This window comes from Balaenoptera musculus, chromosome 12 (genome assembly GCF_009873245.2).
Source record: "Balaenoptera musculus isolate JJ_BM4_2016_0621 chromosome 12, mBalMus1.pri.v3, whole genome shotgun sequence".
NCBI classification, from domain to species: domain Eukaryota; kingdom Metazoa; phylum Chordata; class Mammalia; order Artiodactyla; family Balaenopteridae; genus Balaenoptera; species Balaenoptera musculus.
Window position 1 is genome coordinate 3,858,945 of NC_045796.1, and position 23,394 is coordinate 3,882,338.

Consider the following 23,394-nt stretch of genomic DNA (forward strand, 5'->3'; position numbering starts at 1 on the left):
TTGTCTTGTTCCTGATCTTAGAGGAAATGCTTTCATCTTTTCATCACTGAGTATGATGTTAGCTGTTGGTTTGTCATATATGGCCTTTATTCTAATATAATTGAAAACCTGTGTTCACAAAATGACTTCTACAAGAATGTTCATAACAGCTTTATTCCCAATATTCCAAAGCTGGAAACAGAAACATCCCAGATATCCAACAATAGTAGAACAGATAAACAATTGGTGGTATATTTATACAACAGATGCTACCAGAAATAGAAAGGAACAAGCTACTGGAACACACACCAACATGGATGAATATCAATAATACTATGTTGAACAAATAAAGCAAGGTTCAAAATAGTTCATGTTGTGTGATTCCATTTACATAAAATTCTTAAAACAGGCACCACTCTAGTGGGAAAATGGTTAATTAAGAAGGACCATGGGAGGGACTTTATAGAAAGATGAAATGTTCTATACCTTTATTATTATTGCTGAGATGTTTATTATTTATTTTTTAAATTACATTTATTTAAAAAATTATTTTCTTTTTCTTTTTTTGACAAATAATAATTGTATATGTCTAAAGTATACAGGGTGATGATTTGATATATGTTGTAACATGATTACCACAATCAAGTTAATTAATACAGTCATCACTCACATAGTTACTTTTTTCTTTTTTTGTGTGTGGTGAGAATGCTGAAGATCTACTCTTAGCATATTTCAGGTATGCAATACAGTATTCAGGTCTTACATTTAAGTCTTTATTTCTAGTTGATTTTTGTGTATGGCATACGATAAGGGTCCAATTTCATTCTCTTGTATGTGAATATCCAGTTTTCCCATCAACATTTATTGAAGTGACTATCCTTTCAATGCTGTGTATTCTTGTTGCCCTTGTTAAAGAGTAGTTGACCTTATATGCATGGATTTATTTCTGGGCTCTCTATTCTGTTCCATTTGGTAAGTGTCTGTTTTTATGTCAGTACTATACTGTTCTGATTACTATAGCTTTATAATATAGTTTGAAATCAGGACGTGTGATGCTTCCACCTTTTTTCTTCTTTCTCAAGATTGCTTTTGCTATTCAGGGCCTCTTGTGGTTCCATACAATCTTAGGATTGTTTGTTCTATTTCTAGGAAAAATGCCACTGGAATTTTGATAAGGATTGCATTGAATCTGTAGATCACTTTGGATACCACTGACATTTTAACAATATTAATTCTTCAAATTCATGAGTATGGGGGTATCTTTTCATTTATTTGTGCTTTCTTGTATTTCATTCATCAATGTTTTATAATTTTTAGCATACAGATCTTTTACCACCTTGGTTAAATTTACTCTTAAGTATTTTATTCTTTTTCATACTATTGTAAATGAGATTGTTATTTTAATTTCTTTTTCAGATAGTCTGTGAATAGAAATGCAACTAATTACTGTATGGTGATTTTGTGTGTCTTAATTAGTGTATATGTTACAAGAATGTATCCGTTTGTCAAAACTTAATGAATTGTACATTTCATTTTTGTATATTTTAGTATTTCTTACATTTACCTAAAAATCTAAAATATATTGACAACTAGTTAGTAGGTTTGCTATTTTCAATAACATGGCTTAACAATTCTGAAACTACTTCCATATGTTCTAGGTTTGAGAAAATATGTAAATATGTTATAGTCATTGGCAGTAAGATATTTCATTGTTGGGTGAGGAATTACAGATATAGAAATGGGGAATATTAGAATGTGTACACTGTGGTGTTTGGTTGAAATTGAAAGTATCAGTAAGAACTCATAGTTTTTAATCTTTTACTCTACGTGTATTTATAAATAAATAAGTAAAGAATTACATATTTGTATATATGTATATATATATATTTACATAAGGCCCTCTCATATATATACATTATATTTGTGTTGATGAGAAGCCTAGAAGCAATGACAGCAGTGGGCACATATAGCTCCAGCTCTTAGATTTTAAATATCATTTGCCACTAAAAGGATCTAGGACTTCTTTTGAGAAACAGAAATGGCTGTTTCAAGCGCTAGCAAAATATTTGATGAGAAAGTAAGAAAGTCTTGAAAGCATCATGAAAATTTTTCAAAAGGGCATAAGAGATATCTTAAAGGGCTTCCCATTGGTCAAATCTGGGACAATTTGAGCATTAAAATACATGTATAACAGTATTAATTAATATTAATTACACATGTTGAATAAAATAAGCATCATGTGAATGAATGAATGAGGGAAAACAGAAAGCTCTTCTTCCCAGTAGAATGCCAAATAGCAAATGTAGGATGGTTGATAGTATTCTAGCTTCATCACCTCATTGTATTGTTGCCAAAAACACAGAACCTGAATCTAATCTTGAGAAAATATCAGACAAATCAAAATTGGCCCATATTCTTCAAAAACATCAAGTTCAAGAAAGGCTTGAACACAGAAAGGCTGTGGAATTGTTCCACATTAAAGTATACCAAAAAGACACGACAACCAGATGCCATATATGATCTGGAGTTCAAACCTGGACCACTGAGCAGGGGATAATTATAAAGACATTATTGGGACAAGGTATGAAATTTGAATGTGAATTTTTTAAATTTTAATTTAATTTATTTTTTATACAGCAGGTTCTTATTAGTCATCTATTTTATACATATTAGTGTATACATGTCAATCCCAATCTCCCAGTTCATCCCACCACCACCCCCCCAATTTCCCCCCTTGGTGTCCACATGTTTGTTCTCTGTGAATGTGAATTTTTAATTAGCTAATATTGTTGTAGCGATGTTAATTTTTCTGATTATGATAACTGCATTGTAACTATGTCTCTCACATTCAGTGTACAAATTCAGTGTATTCTCTTAATATTCTTTTTCTTAGGGAGTATATACTGAAGGTTTGGGTAAAAGGAGCATACCAACTTGTTCTCAAATATTCAGAAAAAAATATTCATTACTGTTGTGTGTATATATGTGTGTGTGTATAGACAGACAGATAGAAAAGACAGAGCGAGAGAGAGAAAGAAGAAGGAGAAGGAGAAAAAGAAGGAGGAGAAGGAGAAGAAGAAGAAGAAGGAAGGAGGGAGGGAGGAAAGGAAGGAAGGAAAGGAAGGAGGGAGGGAGGAAGCGAGGGAAAGAATTTACCAAGAGGATAAGGCAAATATGACAAAATGTAAATAATTGTTGGTATGCAGGAGTTTCTTGTACTAGTCTTATAGTTTTCTGTAGGTTTGAAATTATGTCAAAACAAAAAGTTATTTTTTAAAAAAAGGTGAATTTAAAAAAGAAACAGGAAAAATCTAAAGAATGATGATGAGAAGATATTATTCAAACATTGAGCTTTATACTGGAAACTAAGAGCTTATTTTGCATGCTTTTAAGTATTTATCCAACTTAACACCCATCTCACTCTGTTTTCTAGTGCGTTTGTTAACAGTGCTTCAAGATATGTCAGTGACCCTTCACGGAGTCATGGGCTCTTGGGTCCAGCAGGCATCACAGACTTCATCTTGTTCTCTCTCCCATTTCATTCTTGAATTGCCTCTAAACTCTTGCAGTGAAGTGGTCTTCCAATCTGTGTTTAAACACCTAATTCACTTTAGCAAGTCTGAGGACATTTACTCTTCTGGTGAGACCAGGTCTCAGCTTTCTTTCTGAACCAAGGGTTAATACTTCTCCATTCATTACCACTGTGTCTCATAAAATACTATTTCCCTCTGGGTGAAAGAGTGGCTGTTCCCCTGCTTCCCAAATTGTGTTCCAAATGCCGTTAGGCACCACAACAAACCCACAGGGATGATTTAGGACATACTACAGTTTCATGGGAAACAACACCGTCTGTCAGAGCTTGCTGGAGCTCACAGTTTCAATAGTAACCTGACATAGTTCCCAGTTTTAATGTTAGGTCACTACAGTCCTGTCAATGAAGTCATATCTCTGCAAATCCATTTTTTTAGTGGTTGCTCTAATGAAAAGCAAGTACTGCATGAAAACCAGCGTAGAACAGAAAATGAGGTTGGCCATGTCCAGTTTGATTCTAAGGTTTATACCGCCCAACTCATTGTACCTTAGAGTTCTAACTCATCTTGATTGAGGAATGTCTCAGTGATACTCAGTATATACTTTATATGGGTTCTTTTAATAAAGTCAGTCGTGAAAGGACTTTGTGAAGTTAAAAATGCTGTGCAAATACAAGTTCTTAACAACTTCATTAATATACTATTGTAATTTTCTATTAGTCAAGACATAGAATTGAAAGTTTATTCAACTGAATGGAATTGATCCCTTAGTAAACTTTCTTCATCATGTTTCCATAAGAGAAGTGCGTTTTTTGACGTTCATCTCCACTTGTTGCCTCTTCCTTCCCTCTCGTGTTAGTGCTCATGAGCAGCAAAATGGCCATAAGGCTAAGAACCAAATAATAATTATTCCTAGTGTTCACATTTATATATAATTTAAAATTTTCAATATATTATGGTTTGAATGATCCACTAACTATGAATGTAGGTCTTTCATATTTTAGAGGTAATATTACATTTGTATAGTTTAGTAATCATAATTAAACATTTTTCTCTTATGAGATTTATGCAATTGTCATTGCTAATCAAAGCAAACAGGGTGTACTAACCCATCTATTAGGTTCAGGATTAGAATTTGAAGCTTAATATAAACAACAACAAAATTGAGGTCATAGATCATCACAGAAGGTTACTGTTGAAAGGTATTCTAAAGACAGTATATTTCAATCTTCGTGTTACACAAATGAAGAAAATGAAGCCCAGAGACTTGAAAGGAAATCTCATGATAAACTGTCCCTAACCCCAAATGTCTTCTTGTTCTCACTTGTGTGTGACAACCCATTTCCTGTCCAGAAGAGATGGAGAACAGCTGGTCATTAATGTCAGCACTGCATTCTGGTCATTTTAAAGGGCCTGTTCTCAGAATTACATTGTCAGCGAAAAGGGTCAGTCTGTATATCATTTTTATAGGGACTCCTCTATTGAATGAGTTTTAAGAAACTAGCTAAAGTATCCCTTCCCCACAAAAAAGAGGGTGTATTCGAAGAATAGATTGATTCATGAAAAAGAAATGCCTAGGGATAGAATTTTAGGCTCGAAGGCTTTTGCATGGCTGGGTCTAGGGGTTCAAAGTCTGTCATTATGACTCAGTCTCTATCTCTTGGCTTCAGTCTCAGATAAGCTCTTTCCCAGGACTTTGGGGTGGGGGGCGGTTATAGAATGAGTGGTTCTGATGAGCAGTAAGGAAGAAAGGGTATATAAGAGTAGAATATTTTCTCTGGAGTTCTTCAAAACTTGGAATAGCTCAAATAGGATCTTTTTACAGATGATAAGAAACAACAAAAGCTTTTGCGACCCCATACGATGCTGTCACGTTTTGTAGGCATCAGAATTTCAAGTGTTCTTGATTCTTATGCACATTTTCACTATCACGCTGGTAATTTCCCCTTCACCCAGTGCACAGTTACCCAGCTTAATGACGGCAGACCTCTTTGGGGAATGTAAATTTTGGGCTGTGAATCAAAATCCTTCCTCAAGGGGACCTGGTCTCCCCTGGCATTATTCAAGAAGTTCTGTGAAGTGGCTCAAGTCTAGAATTCATTGAGGTACCTGACTTTCTGCTGTGGTAATTAAGTCAGATTTTTGTTCGCTTAACCCAGAACTTCTCTCTTCAGACAAATGAAAAAATAGTAGGTCGCCCTATCTATTTCAGTTCCAGGGACACTGATCGAGTGCTTGATCCAGTGTCGAAGAGCTCTGCTGGCCAGGTCATTCTGATAGCAGCTTCAGTGTTGTCCATTTTGCTAATAACACCTTATCTCTGGAGATTATGTGTTGCCTCTTGTCCCCTTGATGCCAAGATCCCATCTTCTCAGTGAAGCAGGGGACCCTGTTGGAGGGCGGTGGTGCCCCTAGGCATCCGAGGCCGACACCGCAGACCTCTTCACACAGGCCAGGCGGGTATGGCCTCGGGATGTTCTTTTCATGGCCTTGATGAAGGGAGTGTCCATGGGATATAGCTAGGGGCTGGGTAGACGGGTCGTATAGGACAAATCCACTCTAGCATTCAAGTCTTGCCAAGGTTAGAATATATACCAGGGAAGTTCTGGTTTTCAGCTTCATTTAATGTCAGCCATGTTGGGGAATAGGTTTTAGCCAAGCAAGCACTAGCACCCTGAAGCCAGTACTTCTGCTTAGTGCACCCATATAAAAAATTTGCCTGGTCTACCATTATCTTTACTCTAGCCTATTCCAGCACCTGTGAGATCCATTCTCCTTTGTTTCCGAGGTTTCTATACGTTAGCGAAATCTAATCCATTCCTTTTGGTGTGTATTCATCTCTTGACAAGTCATCCTTGATACTGCATTTTCTGGGGCCTGCCTGGAACTTGAGTCTGTTAATAGGTCAGAAGCCAAGAGAGGTGGTGGATGATGGGCAGACTTCAGCCCTCACGGGTTCTAAGTTTCACTGGAGTCTGTCCCTATATCTCATGTCACTGAACCTTCCCTTCCCTGACCATCCTATTTAAAAGGTAGCCCTCTCCCTCCAAAGGCGTTTACTGTCAGCCGTCCCAGCTCTGCTTTCTGCATCGTGACCACAGCCTTCCTTCACACCGTGTAGATTACTTATTCCCTTCCAACGGGAATGTACGTTCCTTGAGGACTGGAATTTTATTTTGTTCATGCTCTAGCATTTTTTGTTTCCAGAAGTGTTCCTACGTGTAGTAGGTTGTCAGGATTGGCTGCGCATGTTTTGTTTTGAGCCACAGAGTCACAGAATTTTATTTTATTAAGTTCGCCATGGTTGATGTTTGGCGAAGAGGCTTAGGAAGGCAAGCTGTGTAGCAGGGAAGCTCATTACAAGACTGTTTTCAGTCCTTTGAAGAAGACACAGTGCTGGGCACAGCCACGGTTTCGCTTCCACCTTCTTCCCAGACCTTTGTCCACCTGCTGTTGTCCCCGCCCCGCGGTGCAGCCTCGTGCCACGGGCTTGCAGCGGGGCTGCCGCTTCTCCGGCGGCGGCTCCTGCTCTAGTTCTAGTGGCAGAGTTGAGGTCAGACTAGAGTGGTCGCCACGTGCACCCAAGTGAGTGGAGAGTAATAAACTTTGTTTCACCCGGTGCGATGCACGTGGGGGCTCTTCTAGCATATTAGGATGTTTCATTCAGTTAGCAAACTTTCGAACTGTTTTTACTGATCTAGTTGCCTGATACATCATATATCAATATAAAAGTTCAGAAACAAAATTGTAATTTGTAACATTCGATGTTTTAATATAAATAAGCATGCATGGAGTCTATAGATAATTCTAAGTAAGTTGTAGCAATTTTAATTTTCAATCTATGTTTATAGTAGATCATAATATTTAAATCATGCTCTATAAAAGCATAATGAATAGCTATTATATAACATAAAGCCATATATATTAATAGTATGTTTTACAAACTAAGGAATTTTTATTTTATTATATTTAATTGTGTCTTTTTTTTTATTCAAAGTATCAAGATACAAATATGCAGGGAGTCGTATACGAACTGAACAGCTATATAGAACAACGGTTGGATACAGGAGGAGACAACCAACTACTCCTCTATGAATTGAGTAGCATCATTAAAATTGGTAAGAAACGTTTTATATTCCTCCTAGTAGAAAAATTAAACCAAAGATAAAGTTAAATTATGTCCTCTTCACTGATGATATGTAAGCATATATACATCGTTCTTTCTGGTTGATGCTTATATTATTGGTTATTCAGTATTATGAATATCACTTTGTCTATTTTTAAGTACTTAAATAATTAAATGTAAGTCTCAAATTTAAAAAATATTTTCTAATAGTTCTGATATTCATATTCTGACAAATGTATTATTGCATGGTGCATTGCTGTATGCATTTGAGGATGTCACATCTTAAAAATTGCAATAGCTAATGAAAATATTCTAATTATGTGATTCAGTAAAGCCATAAATTATTTTGTTCAATTTACTGCATGACCATTAATTTTGCTAACAAATCCATTCAAAAGACTCATATTTGAGGTCTCACCTTAGAGAATTCATGCATGTTATATTCTTCCATTGAGATTAGTTTCTTCCTTTTTTATTACTTTGGCAGCCACAAAAGCTGATGGATTTGCACTGTATTTCCTTGGAGAGTGTAATAATGTAAGTATCTAAATTTAGATATAGGTGCTCTAGATAAGAGAATGTTATAAGCTTCTTAAAAAAGATAAACTATTATGTTACAAACAACTTAATAGATGTATCATAATTAAGTACCTTAAAGCTCATTTTGTATTTTGTTTCTATATGTGGTTATTACCAGCTGGGAATTTTACCAACATGGTGACATTTAGGCATAAAATCTTATATTTTTTTATTGTTTTGGTTTTGGTTTGTGGTATCCTATTTTCTGAATGGCATTTCTAGACTTACTGTTTGGTATAGAAGTTATTTCATCACTGTGGGCTGGGATGTCAGGGACAGTCTATGCCCTTTTTCACACACAATCTGCAGTAGAAGAAAATGAGAACAGAAGTTTTATGTGAATTTTTTAGGTATTTTTTAAGATGACTTTAAAAGTGCAGGGATGGAGTTGCTAGGTATAGATTGCTGAGCTGTGGTGGCCGTGGCTCAGACTGTTTGGTGGCATGGGGCTGCCCAGGGGTGCCTGGTCCAGTCTTTGGTGGGCCAGGCAGACCCTGTGTTTCTGGTTTGACTCACTGCAAGCACAGCCCACTGTCAAGTGCAGCTTGCATAGGCACTTGCAAAAGTATTTCGAGACATTCCATTACTGGCATTTGAGTTTTATTATGGTATTAACACATATGTAACATTTTAGAAAAATGTTCTGAACCAGTAACACCTATATTCATAGCTGAAATATATAAAACTCCGTTATAACGTTATTTTGCAAGCTTTTACTGTGTATTTCTTGTGTGTTTGGTATTGTTATTTGAGATTTGGGATGTATTTTTGCAATGTGATACTTGTTTTTGTGAGTAATCAAAACTCACAAAATATATAATATATATAATATAATATTTATATAATATTTATATTATATAAAATGTTAATAGGAATAGAGACACAGTAGTCTGAGATTTTTAATAGTATTCATGAATAGTCGAGTAGTGCAAAGCACGACAGTAGTTGCACAAAAAGTATTTATTGGCTGAACGACTTAGCTCGTAACTGATCCTCTTCATTTGCACTGCCCTCGTTTCCCCTTGCGTTGTGATAATCTATGTTACAAGATTAAAAGCTCTTTAGGACAAGGACCTTTCCTTATTCATTTCTGTATTCACCTAGCATCTCTCCTTGTGCCTTTCACATAAACAGTTAACAAGAGGGTTTAATAAATTGAATTATTCAGATATTACTCCTACTTGTAAATACTTTCTGTTTTACATACTGGTAGTCTTTTAGAATGGCTAAGCTACTAAAATAACAAATAGATCTCTTTCCTCTTCATTCCAAAAATTTGTTTCTAAAATTTGAGATTTTTATTTGAAAATCAAGACTTCCTTTCAGAATATTATTATATAACTTGCCATAGTTTTTATGATTTCTCGTATGTTTATCAGCATGTAACTGTGATAGTTCACATCTCATTACTCCTTCCCCGACATCTCCAGACAACCCACAGGGGTTGGCCATGGCAGCCGTGTTTCTTTCATGTGACCCTTGACCTTCAACCACAGCTGTTTGGGACCCAAACGGGGACCAATGAGATTCTCTACTGAAACCTGGATCGCGGACTCAGCATTCTAGCTGTTTACCTGAAAAGAAATGATATGAACCCTAAACCGAGGCTGCCACGGTGGGTTGGCCCTCTTCTCCACGTGATGGAGAATGGGGAGACGGGGAGACCTTGTTTGCAGAGGTCGAAAAGCGGCGGGCGCCTCGAGGCCTGGGTCTGCAGTGTGGGCACCTCCAACGGTGCTTGACTCTTGGAGCCTGGATTGAGATTCCCAAACCCCATGCTCTTACTCACTTGGCTGTACTTCTCACGTCGTTGTTTGCATACTTCTGCGTGATGATGATTTAGAAAACGCTTTTGTATCTATAAAATCCAAAATGCAATTCTCTGTGTATCAATTCTAATTCTTTCACTTTTACTTATCATTCACTTTTGTAGCTTAATTGGGGGGGGGGGAATACCATGTCTTTTCAGGCTTTTTAGTTGGTTCCTTATTCTAAACCCCTCAGGTCAGTTAATATACTCTATGTGGTTCTCTCTAGGGTCATTATTCCCTTCTCTCCCACATCTCAGGGGCCAAGTGTATCCTGTTTAACAGTATAACCCTAGGAGCAGCAGGGCACATAGCAAAACTGTAGCTTTTTCTGACCTTCCTAAGTCAGATTCCACTCTGCTATGCTTTCTTAATGTCATATACTTCTCCTGCATAGAATTTAGCTGAACCTGTAATTACATATTTATCTGTGATTTGTTCGATTATTTGCTTATCTGGCTTTCTCACTAGACTATAAGCCTCACGAAGGCAAAGACCTTGTCTCCCTGGGAGGATAATTTTAGGGGATAATGACTGTTCTGTTCACTGTATTTTTCCTTTTATGCATTCCGCATAGGTAGTGAGGCCCTTGTTACTTCCTTAGCCCAGTGATCTCTCTGGATTAGGAAGAAGACCTACTGTCTGAAGTCTGAAGTTCACGGCGGTGTTTCTTTAGATGTATCTGCATAATTACCCGTCCCTTTGCTCCTCATTTCTTCTTGTATCTCAGGTCTGACATTTGGAATCAGTTTTCTTCTGTCTCGGAGAACTTCCCTGAGTGAGAATCTGCTGATGTGAAACTCTCATTTTTGTGTGTCTGAATATATCTTTCTTTCCCTGCTTTCTTGAAAGATATTTTTGCTGGATGGAGAATTCAGGTTGATAAATATTATCTCTCCATATATTGACTATAATTAGTTACATTTTGGTGGTTTTTGGACTTGTCTCAGTCCTTCATTTTTTTTTTTGTTCCCTGCACCTATTTTCAAGTTTATCTTTTATTTCTTGAAATATACTAACTATACCTCTCTTGTGCTGTTTCATATTCTTTCTGAAATTAGTTTCTTGTCTTTTGTTTCATCTGCCTTTCATCGATGATGACTTATGTGCTCATGCCTTTTATTTATTAACCATAAACCATATTCTTTTGACCCTTTTAAATGGATATTCTTGAGGCTGTTGAAGTTCCTTTCCTGTTGTATTTCTAGAGATTGGATATGTATTTGTTTTTGTCAATCACCTAAGGCAGTATCAATTCAGGACGATTTTAATTAAATTATCTAGTTGAGATTTTTTTTCAGACCACTGAGTGGTATGGATTCAAGCCTCAAATCCACATGATGTGCAGTTGTTATTTTTCAGAGGAGATTTTTATTTTCCCTCCAGCAATAAATCCAAGATAATCTGGTTTTCTAGTAATCCCCTTGCAGCTGTAAGTATATTCACCCTTCAAACTAAGATGAGCCCATAGCCCTTTGCTGGTCCTGGCCCCATCCATGCAGTTGAAAATCCACATATAACTTTACAGTCGGCCCTCAGTATCCACGGGTCCACATCTGCAGACTCAATCAGCCGCAGATGTGTAGTACTACCACGGCATTTATTGAAATAAATTAGTGGATCTACACAGTTCAAACCCATGTTGTTCAAGCGTCAACTCTATATCTAGGCTTTAGTTGATGCTCTCAAGAAAAAAACAGTTTGGGATTTGCTAACCTCTCAGGGTTCCTTTATCTACTTCCTTTTAGATTTCTGTGGATTCCTCCATTCTTGTCAGCCCAGCAATGCGTTATAAAATATTTGTGAAATATACTTTATCCAGCTTTTAAATAATTTTAAAATTGTTTTTTTCAGGAGTGTCAAATTATCTAATCTGCCATATTGCTTGCAACAGATGTTGACATACTTCTAAAATGTAAGCTAACCATATTAAATAAAATAAAACATTTTGTTGAACAATGAGCAGATACATGTATATTTTCTTACATTTCTTCCTTTGTACATGAAAGGTAGCATATTATAGATATTTATCAATGTTTTTAAAAACTGTCTCTGGATTTTGAATCATAGTTAGAAAGTGTTTCTTAATAACTCACTTTCAAAACAAAATATATATACTTTAGTGACAAAATTATAATAATGCAACCCAAATGGACTGAGATAAAATTTTTAGTCTATATCAATAAACACCAAGGATTAAGACAGACATGGCAGGGACTATGACATCCTTATATGTATAAAAGTATTAATTTCTTTTTTCGTAAGTGAGAATCAGTAGAAAAAATTTAATTTCTGAAATTGATGCATTGAGAAATATAATTTAAGTAATATTTAAATACATCAAAAGTTATGCTAGTAGAATTTAAAACCCACATTCATATTACCAGAGAAGAAAAATTTAAAGAAAACATAGAAAGTTTAGGAGATGATAGAAAACAACCTAAGTGGTATTAAAGCACTAAAAATAAAGCATAAAATGTGATTATCACACTCATTTTGAAGATGATTTAAAAGATAGTAAAACAATAGCGTGAAAATGACAAATTATGAGAGGATACTTATATTAATAAATGTGAAAATCTAGATAAAATGGACAGTGTTTGAGGACAATATAAATTGCTCCATTTAATGCAAAGGATGATAGAAAACTAATAGACCGGTAAATGGAAGAAATGGAAAGCAGTGTTGAAATGATGTTTTTTAAAAAGCTGGTAGGACATTTACTGAACACTGTTTTCTGAGCACCAGCCTCGTTTAGGCAGTTGCTAGCCGTGGGGCACATTGATGAACCAGAATCGTTTCCTGTACTTCTGTGCTAACACTCCACTGGGGACAGCCCTTCAGGAGAGAGAATTCCTGTGCTGTCTACACTGTCTCAGAGCTTGGCAAGAGAAGGCAAGCTTCCCAGTTAGCGGCTTAGTTTTCCAAAGAATTTTGATTCTGGAGTTGGATTATGTGAGTTCCAATTCACCACTTTGGGACTTTGACAAGAGTCTTAAACTTTCTAAGTCTGAATTTAACCTCCATTGGTTAAATGTTACATCATGCGTGTTATTTAACAAACCATTTCAGACACCTGCCATGTAGCAAAAACTGTGCTAAATTGCTGAGCATACAAAGATAAATAAAAATCATTCCCGTCCTCAAAGAATGTACAACCAGTAGGAGAAATCAAGAAATCCGCAGTTAATTACAGCACGGGACCTTACGTGCGAACAGAGAGGAACCAAGGTGCCCTGGGATCCTGCATTTGATGGGGCTGGCAGGGGTGCTGGGGTTGGTGACACTGAAAAGAGCTTGGACGATGAGCCCTGTGGTGGGGCAGGGCTTAGGAGGCCTCTCCCTTAACAGACAAGAAGGGACAGTAAAGGAAGAAGCAATTTGTGAGAAATCTGGAGCTGGGAAAGGAAGCCTTTTGTGTTCTGACCAATACCAGTGTCTGACACATAACATATACAAGATGCTCTTGAAATGTTTGTTGGGCAAAACTGATTTTTCCATGATTAAGATTTTGCTTAATTCACCTTTTAATCTTTCTACAGGTTTTCTCTTTCATACCTAGTCACATACTCCACTTACTATGTAACAGGTTTTATAATGTCATTACTGTAGTTTTTCTTGTGTTGCTTGTAATTGGGGTTTGTGAAAGCTGGAAACCTAGTGATCTCTAATTATACGTCAAACTTTATAATTCATAAAGTAAGTTCATAGATAGCTTTTGTGTATTAGCTTAGAAACCAGTTTACAGCCAGTAGTTTAGAGTAACTGTGTGACTTTTTTCAATGCACAATGACTTTAGTAGGTTTATTTCTAAGAATTATGCTAACAAAGTTAGGCATGTGGTTCAAGGTCCAGTGTACCTGGGGTTCCTGGCTCACGCCCTCTGCCCGGATCTACATTCATCTACTCTCCAGTGCCATCTAGTGTCTATAAGAAAAATAACTTAATGGTAAGCCTAAATAATGTTTTTTCTTATTAAAAAGTGTTTCCAAAATTTAACTGGTTGTGAGTTGAGACCTTAACATGAAAGTGAAGTTTCATGAATCAAGTGATCTTTGAATCGTTCATGGAAAGAAAGATGAGAGCAACTGTTTACCAAGTGAAGTAGACTTCTCTCTTTAGTTGATGTCAATGAATCAGAGTTTCCCAATTCATCCAAAAATCCTGATTTTTAAGAAATAATGTGTGATAGTCTATTCTATGGTTCTTTTCCCACCCAATCTATTTCTCAAAATTTGATTTTTTAACTAATTTGAATGCTTTTTATTCCTTCATTGAGCCAACTTATACATTATGACTACCGTTACCAGTCTTCTCTAGTTTAAATTATTTAACTTTAGAAATATTTATGAAAATGTACTGTTATCTCAAAAATATTGGATAGTTCATAATGAGTTTCTTTGAAATATTGAAAGAGCTAATTGATCCCCTACTACTGCATGGCCTCGCCTCTGGATTGATATCTAGCTCTTTGGCCAGTCTCCTTGCTGGTGTTGGGAGGGGAAGGGCCTAACAACAGTCTAACCATCTGCAGAGCTGTCAGGTGGGAATGAAGGCGCAGAGCATTAGTGGGCAGGTGCACGCCCTGAGTACAGTGATGCTCTTCTCTGGAAAGGGTAGAGGTGGTTGAGGTTTGAAACTTTGAACCTTTTCCTTGTGTTTAATTTTCATGTAGTTTTCATCTCTAGCCTCCAAAAAATGTTTGTGTTAATAAAAGTTTTCATAGATTCCTACAACATTAAAGCAGAAATTAATTTTAGAGACTCATTTTGACACTGGATGTTATAGATTGTAAATGTATGCATAATAGTCTTAATACGTTTAAAATGTTATGTAGTGATGTTTGATGAAAGTTTTCATTCATCCACCTATGAAAATAAATAATGAGTATAATCTTTTTCATCTTATTAATCTGAACATCCCAGTCAAATTCTTATGTCAAAATTCATAATGATTGGCATGGAGGAGTGGGAGGTACAAACCATTGGGTGTAAGATAGGCTTCCGAGGGTGTATTGTACAATACGGGAAATATAGCCAATATTTTGTAATAACTTTAAATGGAAAGTAACCTTTAAGCATTGTATTAAAAATTTTTTTTAAATACGTCTTTAAGAATTCATCATAATTGATTTTGAAAAATAAAGCCCTTACTTCATTTTTAAGTTTCTTTAGAACTTATTTACACCCATCAGTTGTTAATGCATTAATGCAGGCCCTTCACCAATGAAAAATGCAAAATATGTCTTATAAATTATGATTATTTTGAAACATGAAGAACCCAAGCAAGAGTCACCTTGCCAGATCACAACATGTACTATAAACTTACGGTAATTAAAAGAGTGTGCTAGGCAAATAAACCAAGTGGTACAGAATTGAGAGTTCAGAAGCAGACCCAAGTGTACTTGGGGATTTAGTGTATGATGAAAGTGTCAATTCAGCCAGTGGGAAAAAGAAGACTATTCGATGCACAACTATCTGTTCAATTATTTCTGGGAGTAAATAAAGGTATATTTAATAAACTTTTCTCCATTCCTGAATACATGTAAAATTTAGCCTCTAATTTGGAGGTTCGTTATCGACATTGTCTGTTTGCAGTAATAGCTGCCTATCAGCCTGTTCCACTACAAAGATCATACAGAATATGCTATTGCAGAACACACAATTCAAACCAGTGATTGATCTTTAGTCAGAAATGGAGGTCATGGACGGAGCTGTTGCACAGGTGAATCGTATGGAGTTAAAAAAAAAATGCCACCCAAAAAGAGTAGGAAACTACTAAGTGCACAGAGGAGAGAAATTGAAGCTGTAAAAACATCAAAAAACAGGTGTCTGTCTAGGTTGGTCCTCATTTTCCCTTCCTATCTGAGCTTTTGGCCTTCATATGACAACTTATTCCAAATTTTGTTAGCACTTGCCCTCAGCTCTCATTTGTAAACATTTCTACTTGGTAAGTATGAACAAAAATCATAACCTAATTAGTAAAACAAGTATAAAGTTCCCACTGTAAAGAATTATTTATTTTTTTGATAATTATTTTCCACAAGGAGTTTTCCACATTCAATCAAGTAATTGAAAGATTTCTAAATCATTTATTTTCAGCAAATCTAGTACGTAAAATAGCTTTCCATATACCCAAGGTGCAGTATTTGCTTGTCTGTTTCTTGTGCATCATATAGAAAGCCTACACAGAGGCAATAAATGTTTTATATTAAATAAATGACCTAATAACCTAGGAATGTGTATGTGTAAGCTATTTTGTCATATTGAATTATGAAGCTAAATGAAGATATTATTATGAAGATATTATTATGAAGATATTATGAAGATACTATTAAATCCAGGCTTAAAGGGCATATAGCAAAGTCATCCAAAAGAGATATCTGTTGTATATCTTCAAACAACAAACAAATAAAGTCAACAACTATTTTTAAAAAAATCCAAACCTTCTGTTGGGAGCTTGCTTTAGAGTTTACTTTCTATTGCTGTCATGGGAAGTTCTCTAAGACTTATCTAAACGATTCAGGTCAATTTAAGTTCATTTCCTGCAGTTCTGACTCTGGTTGAGTAAAGAAACATTACTCAGCATCCTTCTTACGATTAACTTTCTCATAGTTTGGAAAAATCATTGTCAATTCTGACTTTTATTCAGGCTAAATATACCATGTCCTTTACATTTTTTTCTTGCAATCATGTCTCTTCCTGTTCTTGGATCATTTCGCTACTCTTCTCTCAATCTTAAGAAGGGGTGACACACTGAATTGTATTGCCACATAGTAAATCTAATGGAAGTCTTACTTCGTTTATGTCATATGTATATTGGTGCATTATAGTAACTATAAAAGCAGTGACTTATTTCTAGCCTCTTTAAAAAGAAAGTGCATTTGTCATTTATCATCTTACGTGTAGTTGAATTGTAAAAATCTTTTTAAAGTGTGTAACTTGTATTTAAACATTTTAAGCTTAATCCTTTTTAAAAGAAGCATTCAAAAAACATTTTTCACAGGCATAATAACAAATTACTGCTTAAACACAATCCTAACGAATGTAGATATATTAAGGAATAAAAATATTTTGAACTTAACTTGTAATCTTTAGATAATGATGACTTACTTAAAGCAGATGGGGTGAGCCAAAGCTGTTTTCCTCCTCTCTGCTCCCAGTGATGGAAGTAGCTCAAGTTTATAGGGTTCACTCTCTTGTGATTGTAAGATTTTACTTGAAGAAAGGGCTCTTCAACATTACAAAGCTTGAAAACCACGTTATCTAAAAAGTAATAACCACATCCAACTCATTGTCTTCACCTAGACCTAGCTTAGTGCTAGCAAGCATTAATAGGAACATCTTTAGCTTCAGAGGATTGCCTAATACTCACTGCTTCAAAAGGGCATCATCCATAAGTCACAGCACTCCAATTTAAGATAAAAGTATAGTGTTGGGAGAATTTACCAGAACTTTAATATTTTTCAAATTGAGTAGGTAATCATAATACAGTTATGTCAAAATATTTCTCCCCATGCCCAGATGACTTGTTTTGATGAGCAATTCTTATTTAGTAGAAATTTATTTTTAAATATGATTTGGTTTAGTCAAAATAACTGATCATATTTTAAAAAACATTTCTTTTAAAATAATTTCAAATGTTACCCTCCCACCTAGTCTTTTGAGACGGAAAGATACACCCAGCTTTGTCCTTTTTTTTTTTGGTGTGTGTGTGCAGAGAAGAGCAAAGATCTTACCAATAGTATTCTGAATCTGTAATTTTATGGGCACGTCAGTTTCAGGAATGGAGTGGTTGAGTATTAAAAATAGAAATAATGTTCTGAGAAAGACTTTTAATGAAAATGAAAAAATATAACCAAATCACGTTGACCTGTAGTTACAGAGCCATGTGGCAAGTCTGTAGGGCGGTGGGGTGCAGTGTGTCTGTTTCTTGTGTGATAGTTTCTTGAGCCCAAGGACAGCTTACATTTTTTTTTCATTTTATTATTTTCTGTGGATAAAAATCGGAGGCTATTTTAAGAGATTTTCTGCACCTAGACATTTGTGTGAGTCTTGTATCTAGCCTGTGTGTTGTGTGCATAGAACATATGAAAGAGAATTTCACCTCAGATGCTCAGTTTGGTCATTGCAAAGCACCTTTCCTCATCTTATGTCTCTACTTTTCCTTGGCTCACAGATTTCTCGCGATTGTTAAGTAATCTTTTCGTCCTGTGCCAAAGACTTTCCTAAGTCTATAAAACATATTCCTTTCTTCTTCCTAGAGCCTTTGTGTGTTTACCCCACCTGGAATCAAGGAAGGAAAACCCAGGCTCATCCCTGCTGGGCCCATCGCCCAGGGCACCACCACCTCTGCCTATGTGGCCAAGTCCAGAAAAACGTTGCTAGTAGAAGACATCCTTGGGGTAAGTGGCTTTTTACCCTTTGTGACATTCGTAACCTGAAGTATTTAATTAAGAAAGATAACATATACTCTTGATGTTATAATTTAAGCCATTTTATAAAAGCTTTAAAGCAAGATACAGATCAATAAATGCATTTGTATGTAAACTAATTCTTTGTACTCCAAGAATTATATCTCACGTACCCCCAAGATGTAGATTTGAGTAGTTGTTCTTTCAACATTTGCCAGTATAGTTAAGCATAAAAATGTATACTCATAGTCATATAGACTAGATGATTACTGTTTTATGTTTCATATCCTAGCAGGATATATTTGAATGAGTCAGCTATTGCTGTGTGACAAACCACCCCAGATTTTAGTGGAGTCATAGAGCCACCACTCACTGTCTCTGGATTGGGTCATTCTGCTGATCTGGGCTATCTTTGACTGGGCTTGCTTATGTGTCTGAGATCAACTGGCCGTCACTTAGGAGCTGGCCAGTCTTAGGTGGCCTTCGTTCTCTGTGTGTGTCTCACCACCCCCTCCAGTAAGGCTAGCCTCATGTTCTTATGATGGTGGCAGGTGTCAGAGAGAAGAAGTGGACACATGCAAGTGACTTTTCAAGCCTCTGCTTACATCAAATTCACTGCCCTCAAGTTAGCCAAGCAAATCCCATGGGAGGCCCAGACTGAGAGTAGGAGGGTCTGACCAAGGCCATGGGTACAGAGAACAGGACAAAACAGAGCCCTCAGAGCAGTCTCCCACAGTGCATGTGCACACTGTGATGAAATGTCACTGCATGAGCTCAGACTTTGAAACTGACAAGCATACAAACAAGTATATAGGTGTCATGAATTTGCTCTGAAAAAGTACTAAATTGGAGTCACAAAATCTAGATATTAATTTTGTTTTTGCCACTAGTTATCTGTATAGCCTTGAACAAATCAGGTTACTAGTTACTTTATCAAAAATAAGAAAAGAAAAAGTGCTAAAAATAAATGTTTCACAGTATAATGTATATAGACAACAATATTGTATTATAATCATCAAACTTGCTAAGAGACTAGATCTTAATTATTCTCACCACAAAAAAGAAAAGATAATTACGTGGCTTGATAGAGGTATTAACAATGCTACAGTGGCAACCATATTACAATATATAAACGTATCAACATGTTGTATACCTTAAACTTCCACAATGTTATATGCCAAATATATTTCATTTCTAAGAAGTAAACGTAAAAAGTAGATACTGTATAAGTTGTCATTTGAAAATGTTCTATTGTATGTATATGCAAGCTTTCAAAATATCTGTAAATTACAAAGTATAGATTTATACCAGTCTATTCATGAAAAGCTTCCTGTAGACCACAGAAATTGAATAACTAGAATTGATGTTTTGATATTAATTCATTTGAGTTTCTTGTGTTCCTTTGAGTGATTTTGCTAAGCTAGAAAATTAAGTCAAAAGAACCGATTCATTTCTTATGATTAGGTAATTGGTAATTATTGGATGATTTGAATATCTAATATGGGCCTTTGAGGTTCAGTTACAATGACTTTCATTAACATATGCTTTTGTGTTATTCTAACCTTAAAAATAGAAGAGAAAAAATTTTATACATGTAATTTCCTTCCTATGGCATTTACATTTGGAGTAATTTTCACTTGTGACGTTATACCTGTAAATCCCTTAGTTCTGGCACATAGCAGGTGAGGAATAAATAAATGTTAACCATCATAATTACTTTTATCATTGCATGAAGTTATGTATATTCATTCACTAATTAAATTCTACTGTACAATGATAAAGAAACATTAAATCCATATTTGGGTATAAGTTCCACATTGCTAAAGATAAGCATTTTCTTAAGCAGTGTTTATAGTGGCCATGATCATTTGGTTTTCCTTTGAAAAGGACTGCTTATTACTGATGACGAGTATAAGGAATTTTCTGATAGAATCATAACTTGATGATTCCATTACTTTCACTGAATTTATATCTTTTACCCTGCTATTTTTTTAGGATGAACGATTTCCAAGAGGTACCGGACTGGAATCAGGGACGCGTATCCAGTCTGTTCTTTGTTTGCCAATTGTCACGGCGATCGGTGATTTGATCGGCATCCTTGAGCTGTACCGGCACTGGGGCAAAGAAGCCTTCTGTCTGAGTCATCAGGAGGTGAGGCCTGGACACTGCCTGTGAGGGCTTTTAGTTGTACCTGGTTCACTGAAGGCGCTTATTAATAGTGTTCAGTTAATACATGATGAATATTTAATGAGTGAGTATTTAAAACCGTAATTTGCTTAATAATATTTTGATACTAATACTAACGATTTTTTAAAACATTTTTTTTTGTTTTGCAGCTGTTTAGAGAGGAAACTCACTCAATATAGCGATATAGAAATTTATAGGAAGTTATTTTAGTAAGGATCCATTTTAACAATAAAAATAAAATACCATATTGTGAATCATGTGAAGTAGTAGGATGGCTTTGGAGAGTTTTCACATTCTAGTTGACCCCTTAAAAATGTCCTCTTCCTAGAGTATGTCCTGAATAGAAGTTCCAGCATCAAATCCATTTGGGAAACAATAACTTCCGTTCACTGTTCCCTGTACCGGAACGGCTCAATCCTACTAAAACCAAACAGCACACGATCTATCTGTCAGACGTGGTGCTCGCCCAGGTCCCTCCGTGGCCCGCACCGTGTGCACTGACCAAGATGACCCGTCTTCTCCTGCTCCAGCCCCTTCCCTCCCTGCAGCCACGCTGGGCCCTCCCCTGCGCACAGCCTGCGCCTCTGTTCTCCCTCCGCTTGCGCTGCGCTTGTCCTGTACCCAGCCCCAGCTGCCTCCTTCGGGAATGTGCTCTAAGGTCACCCTCTCTGATCGGCCTTCTCTGAACACCGCACACGGATGTGAGTGGCTCCCGTCCCTCTGTCGTGCCTCTGTTCCGCTATAGCCCCGTCACCAGCCAGTATAACGTGCGCTTCGCTTTATTTTCTTTCTTGCCCTTCCCTCTGCCCGCAGCAGCTGTGAGCTGGTCTGTCGTTGATGCTGTATCTCCAGCATCTAGAACAGCGCCTGGTACCTAGTAGGCACCCAGTAAATATTTGTTAGATGGATGAAAAATCAAAGAAATAGAATAGCTGGAAGTTTGAGCACTTGTCAGCGAAGTCTGGGAAATACTTCCTCATTTGAAAGTGGTCATTAGAGGCCTTTTTAATAGTGTTTTGGTGGAACTGAAAAATAATTATTTTATGTTAAAATCATTGGATGACAGCTCTCTTAATCAATTTATCTTCCTTTGTAACCCAAAGTAGGAGGAACAAGAGAGCATTAAACTCAATAATAAAGAAGTGGGAAATATAAAAGAGAAACTTTATACATAATTGACAATTCACATTTGGCAAAATATTCAAAAATGCAACGATCTTACAAAATTGTTCATATATGTTTATGCTAGAGTCCTTCGCTGGGATGTCTGCATGTGACTGATAAAAACTTGCTTCATACTCTTTTTTTTTTTTTAGGTTGCAACAGCAAATCTTGCCTGGGCTTCAGTAGCCATACATCAGGTTCAGGTGTGTCTTTGGGCTGTTTTCACAGGGGCTTCCTAGGAGAAGGGGTGTTTGGAGTGCAGCGCTGGGGAACGGAATGGAGGTTAACGAGTAACCCAGGGCTTTGTTTTTGGATATTAGGTATTTTGTTGTTTCTAAAATGTTTGATCTATTCGCTTATATTTACTTACTCCCTGCCTTCAATATTTTCCAATTAATTATTTTTATATATTTACATACAATGTTAAATTATTTATGTTCCCTATCCTGGTTTTTGTTTTCCACTGAAAGCCAAGGAATGACCTCCTCCTGGCAGTAACACTGATATTTTTATGACTCCATTTCCTAAATTAAAACATCCACTAAACTAAGTGGTATATGAAAACATTAATCTTAAACATTAATTGTTATTTAAGATACCTGATTCTCTTGAAAATGTGATCTAATTTAAAAGATCACAAACTGCATGGAGTTTCCCCGATAACTAGACTTTTAAGTTCAGGAACATGGCAGCAATAGAATTCTATTTTGTATCTTCCACTTTTTCTCGTTTTGTTCCTTTAAGTCCATTTCAGCAAACTCAGGTTGATGAGGAACTGTCTGATAGGGAGAAAATGTATGTATATTTTAGGATAATAGTATGAGAAGCAAGGGCTTCCTGGACCTGACAGTATTGAATGTAGGTAGGATATGCACCCAAGTACAATTTTAAAAGCATTGAAGTAGTGATTGTGTTATGCCTTTTTAAATAAATAAGGTAAATAGTATTCTGGAATTTTTATTCTTAAATAAGCAGAACTCCCTTAAAATTAATAGCCATTATTTTGCATGGCAGGTATGCAGAGGTCTTGCCAAACAGACGGAATTGAATGACTTTCTACTCGACGTATCAAAGTAAGTGTTCATTTCTAGGGATGTGGTAGCTCTTATTGATCAACAGATTAGGTTAAGTGCAGGCTCTGACAGTGATAGATGACTGTCTAGTGCAGTCAGTAACAGAAGACCAATCTTTATTAGGCAAGTGGTCTGGTAAGTATGGTCGGTCCTGTTTTGGATCATAGAGTTACATTCTCATCCACGTTCACTTTACAAGTGAAGGATCGCAGATGTATATGTGATGATCTTAATTTGCAAGTTGGTATATATTTTCTAAGCAGACTCACTAGATGGTGTTAGAGACTATGTAGAGAGATGCACTAAGTATTGATATTTCTATTTTCATAGGAGAAAACTGACAGCAGTAGAAGGAGAGGAAATGTCCTAGTTTATTATTTTCCAAAAAGTCCTCTCTGGCCTTTTCAACAAATGTCAGTACATTAAAACAGACTCTTAATATTATCATTTTAATTATCCCATGTAGAGTAGCTCAGATATCATTCTCCAGAAAATGCTCCATTTCCCTGAAGTTTGACCTAGAAAAACTCCCTTG

The 23,394-nt window shown here is 36.2% G+C and overlaps 1 protein-coding gene across 1 annotated transcript in view; it reads left to right on the forward strand.

Moving 5' to 3' along the window:
* Nucleotides 1–23,394, forward strand: part of PDE10A (phosphodiesterase 10A) — a 305,951-nt gene that overhangs the window by 202,953 nt on the left and 79,604 nt on the right. Inside the window, 6 exon segments of the mRNA XM_036871540.1 lie at nt 7,507–7,627; nt 8,123–8,172; nt 18,286–18,426; nt 20,431–20,586; nt 21,939–21,989; nt 22,801–22,859. Coding sequence (XP_036727435.1) covers nt 7,507–7,627; nt 8,123–8,172; nt 18,286–18,426; nt 20,431–20,586; nt 21,939–21,989; nt 22,801–22,859 — 578 coding nt within the window.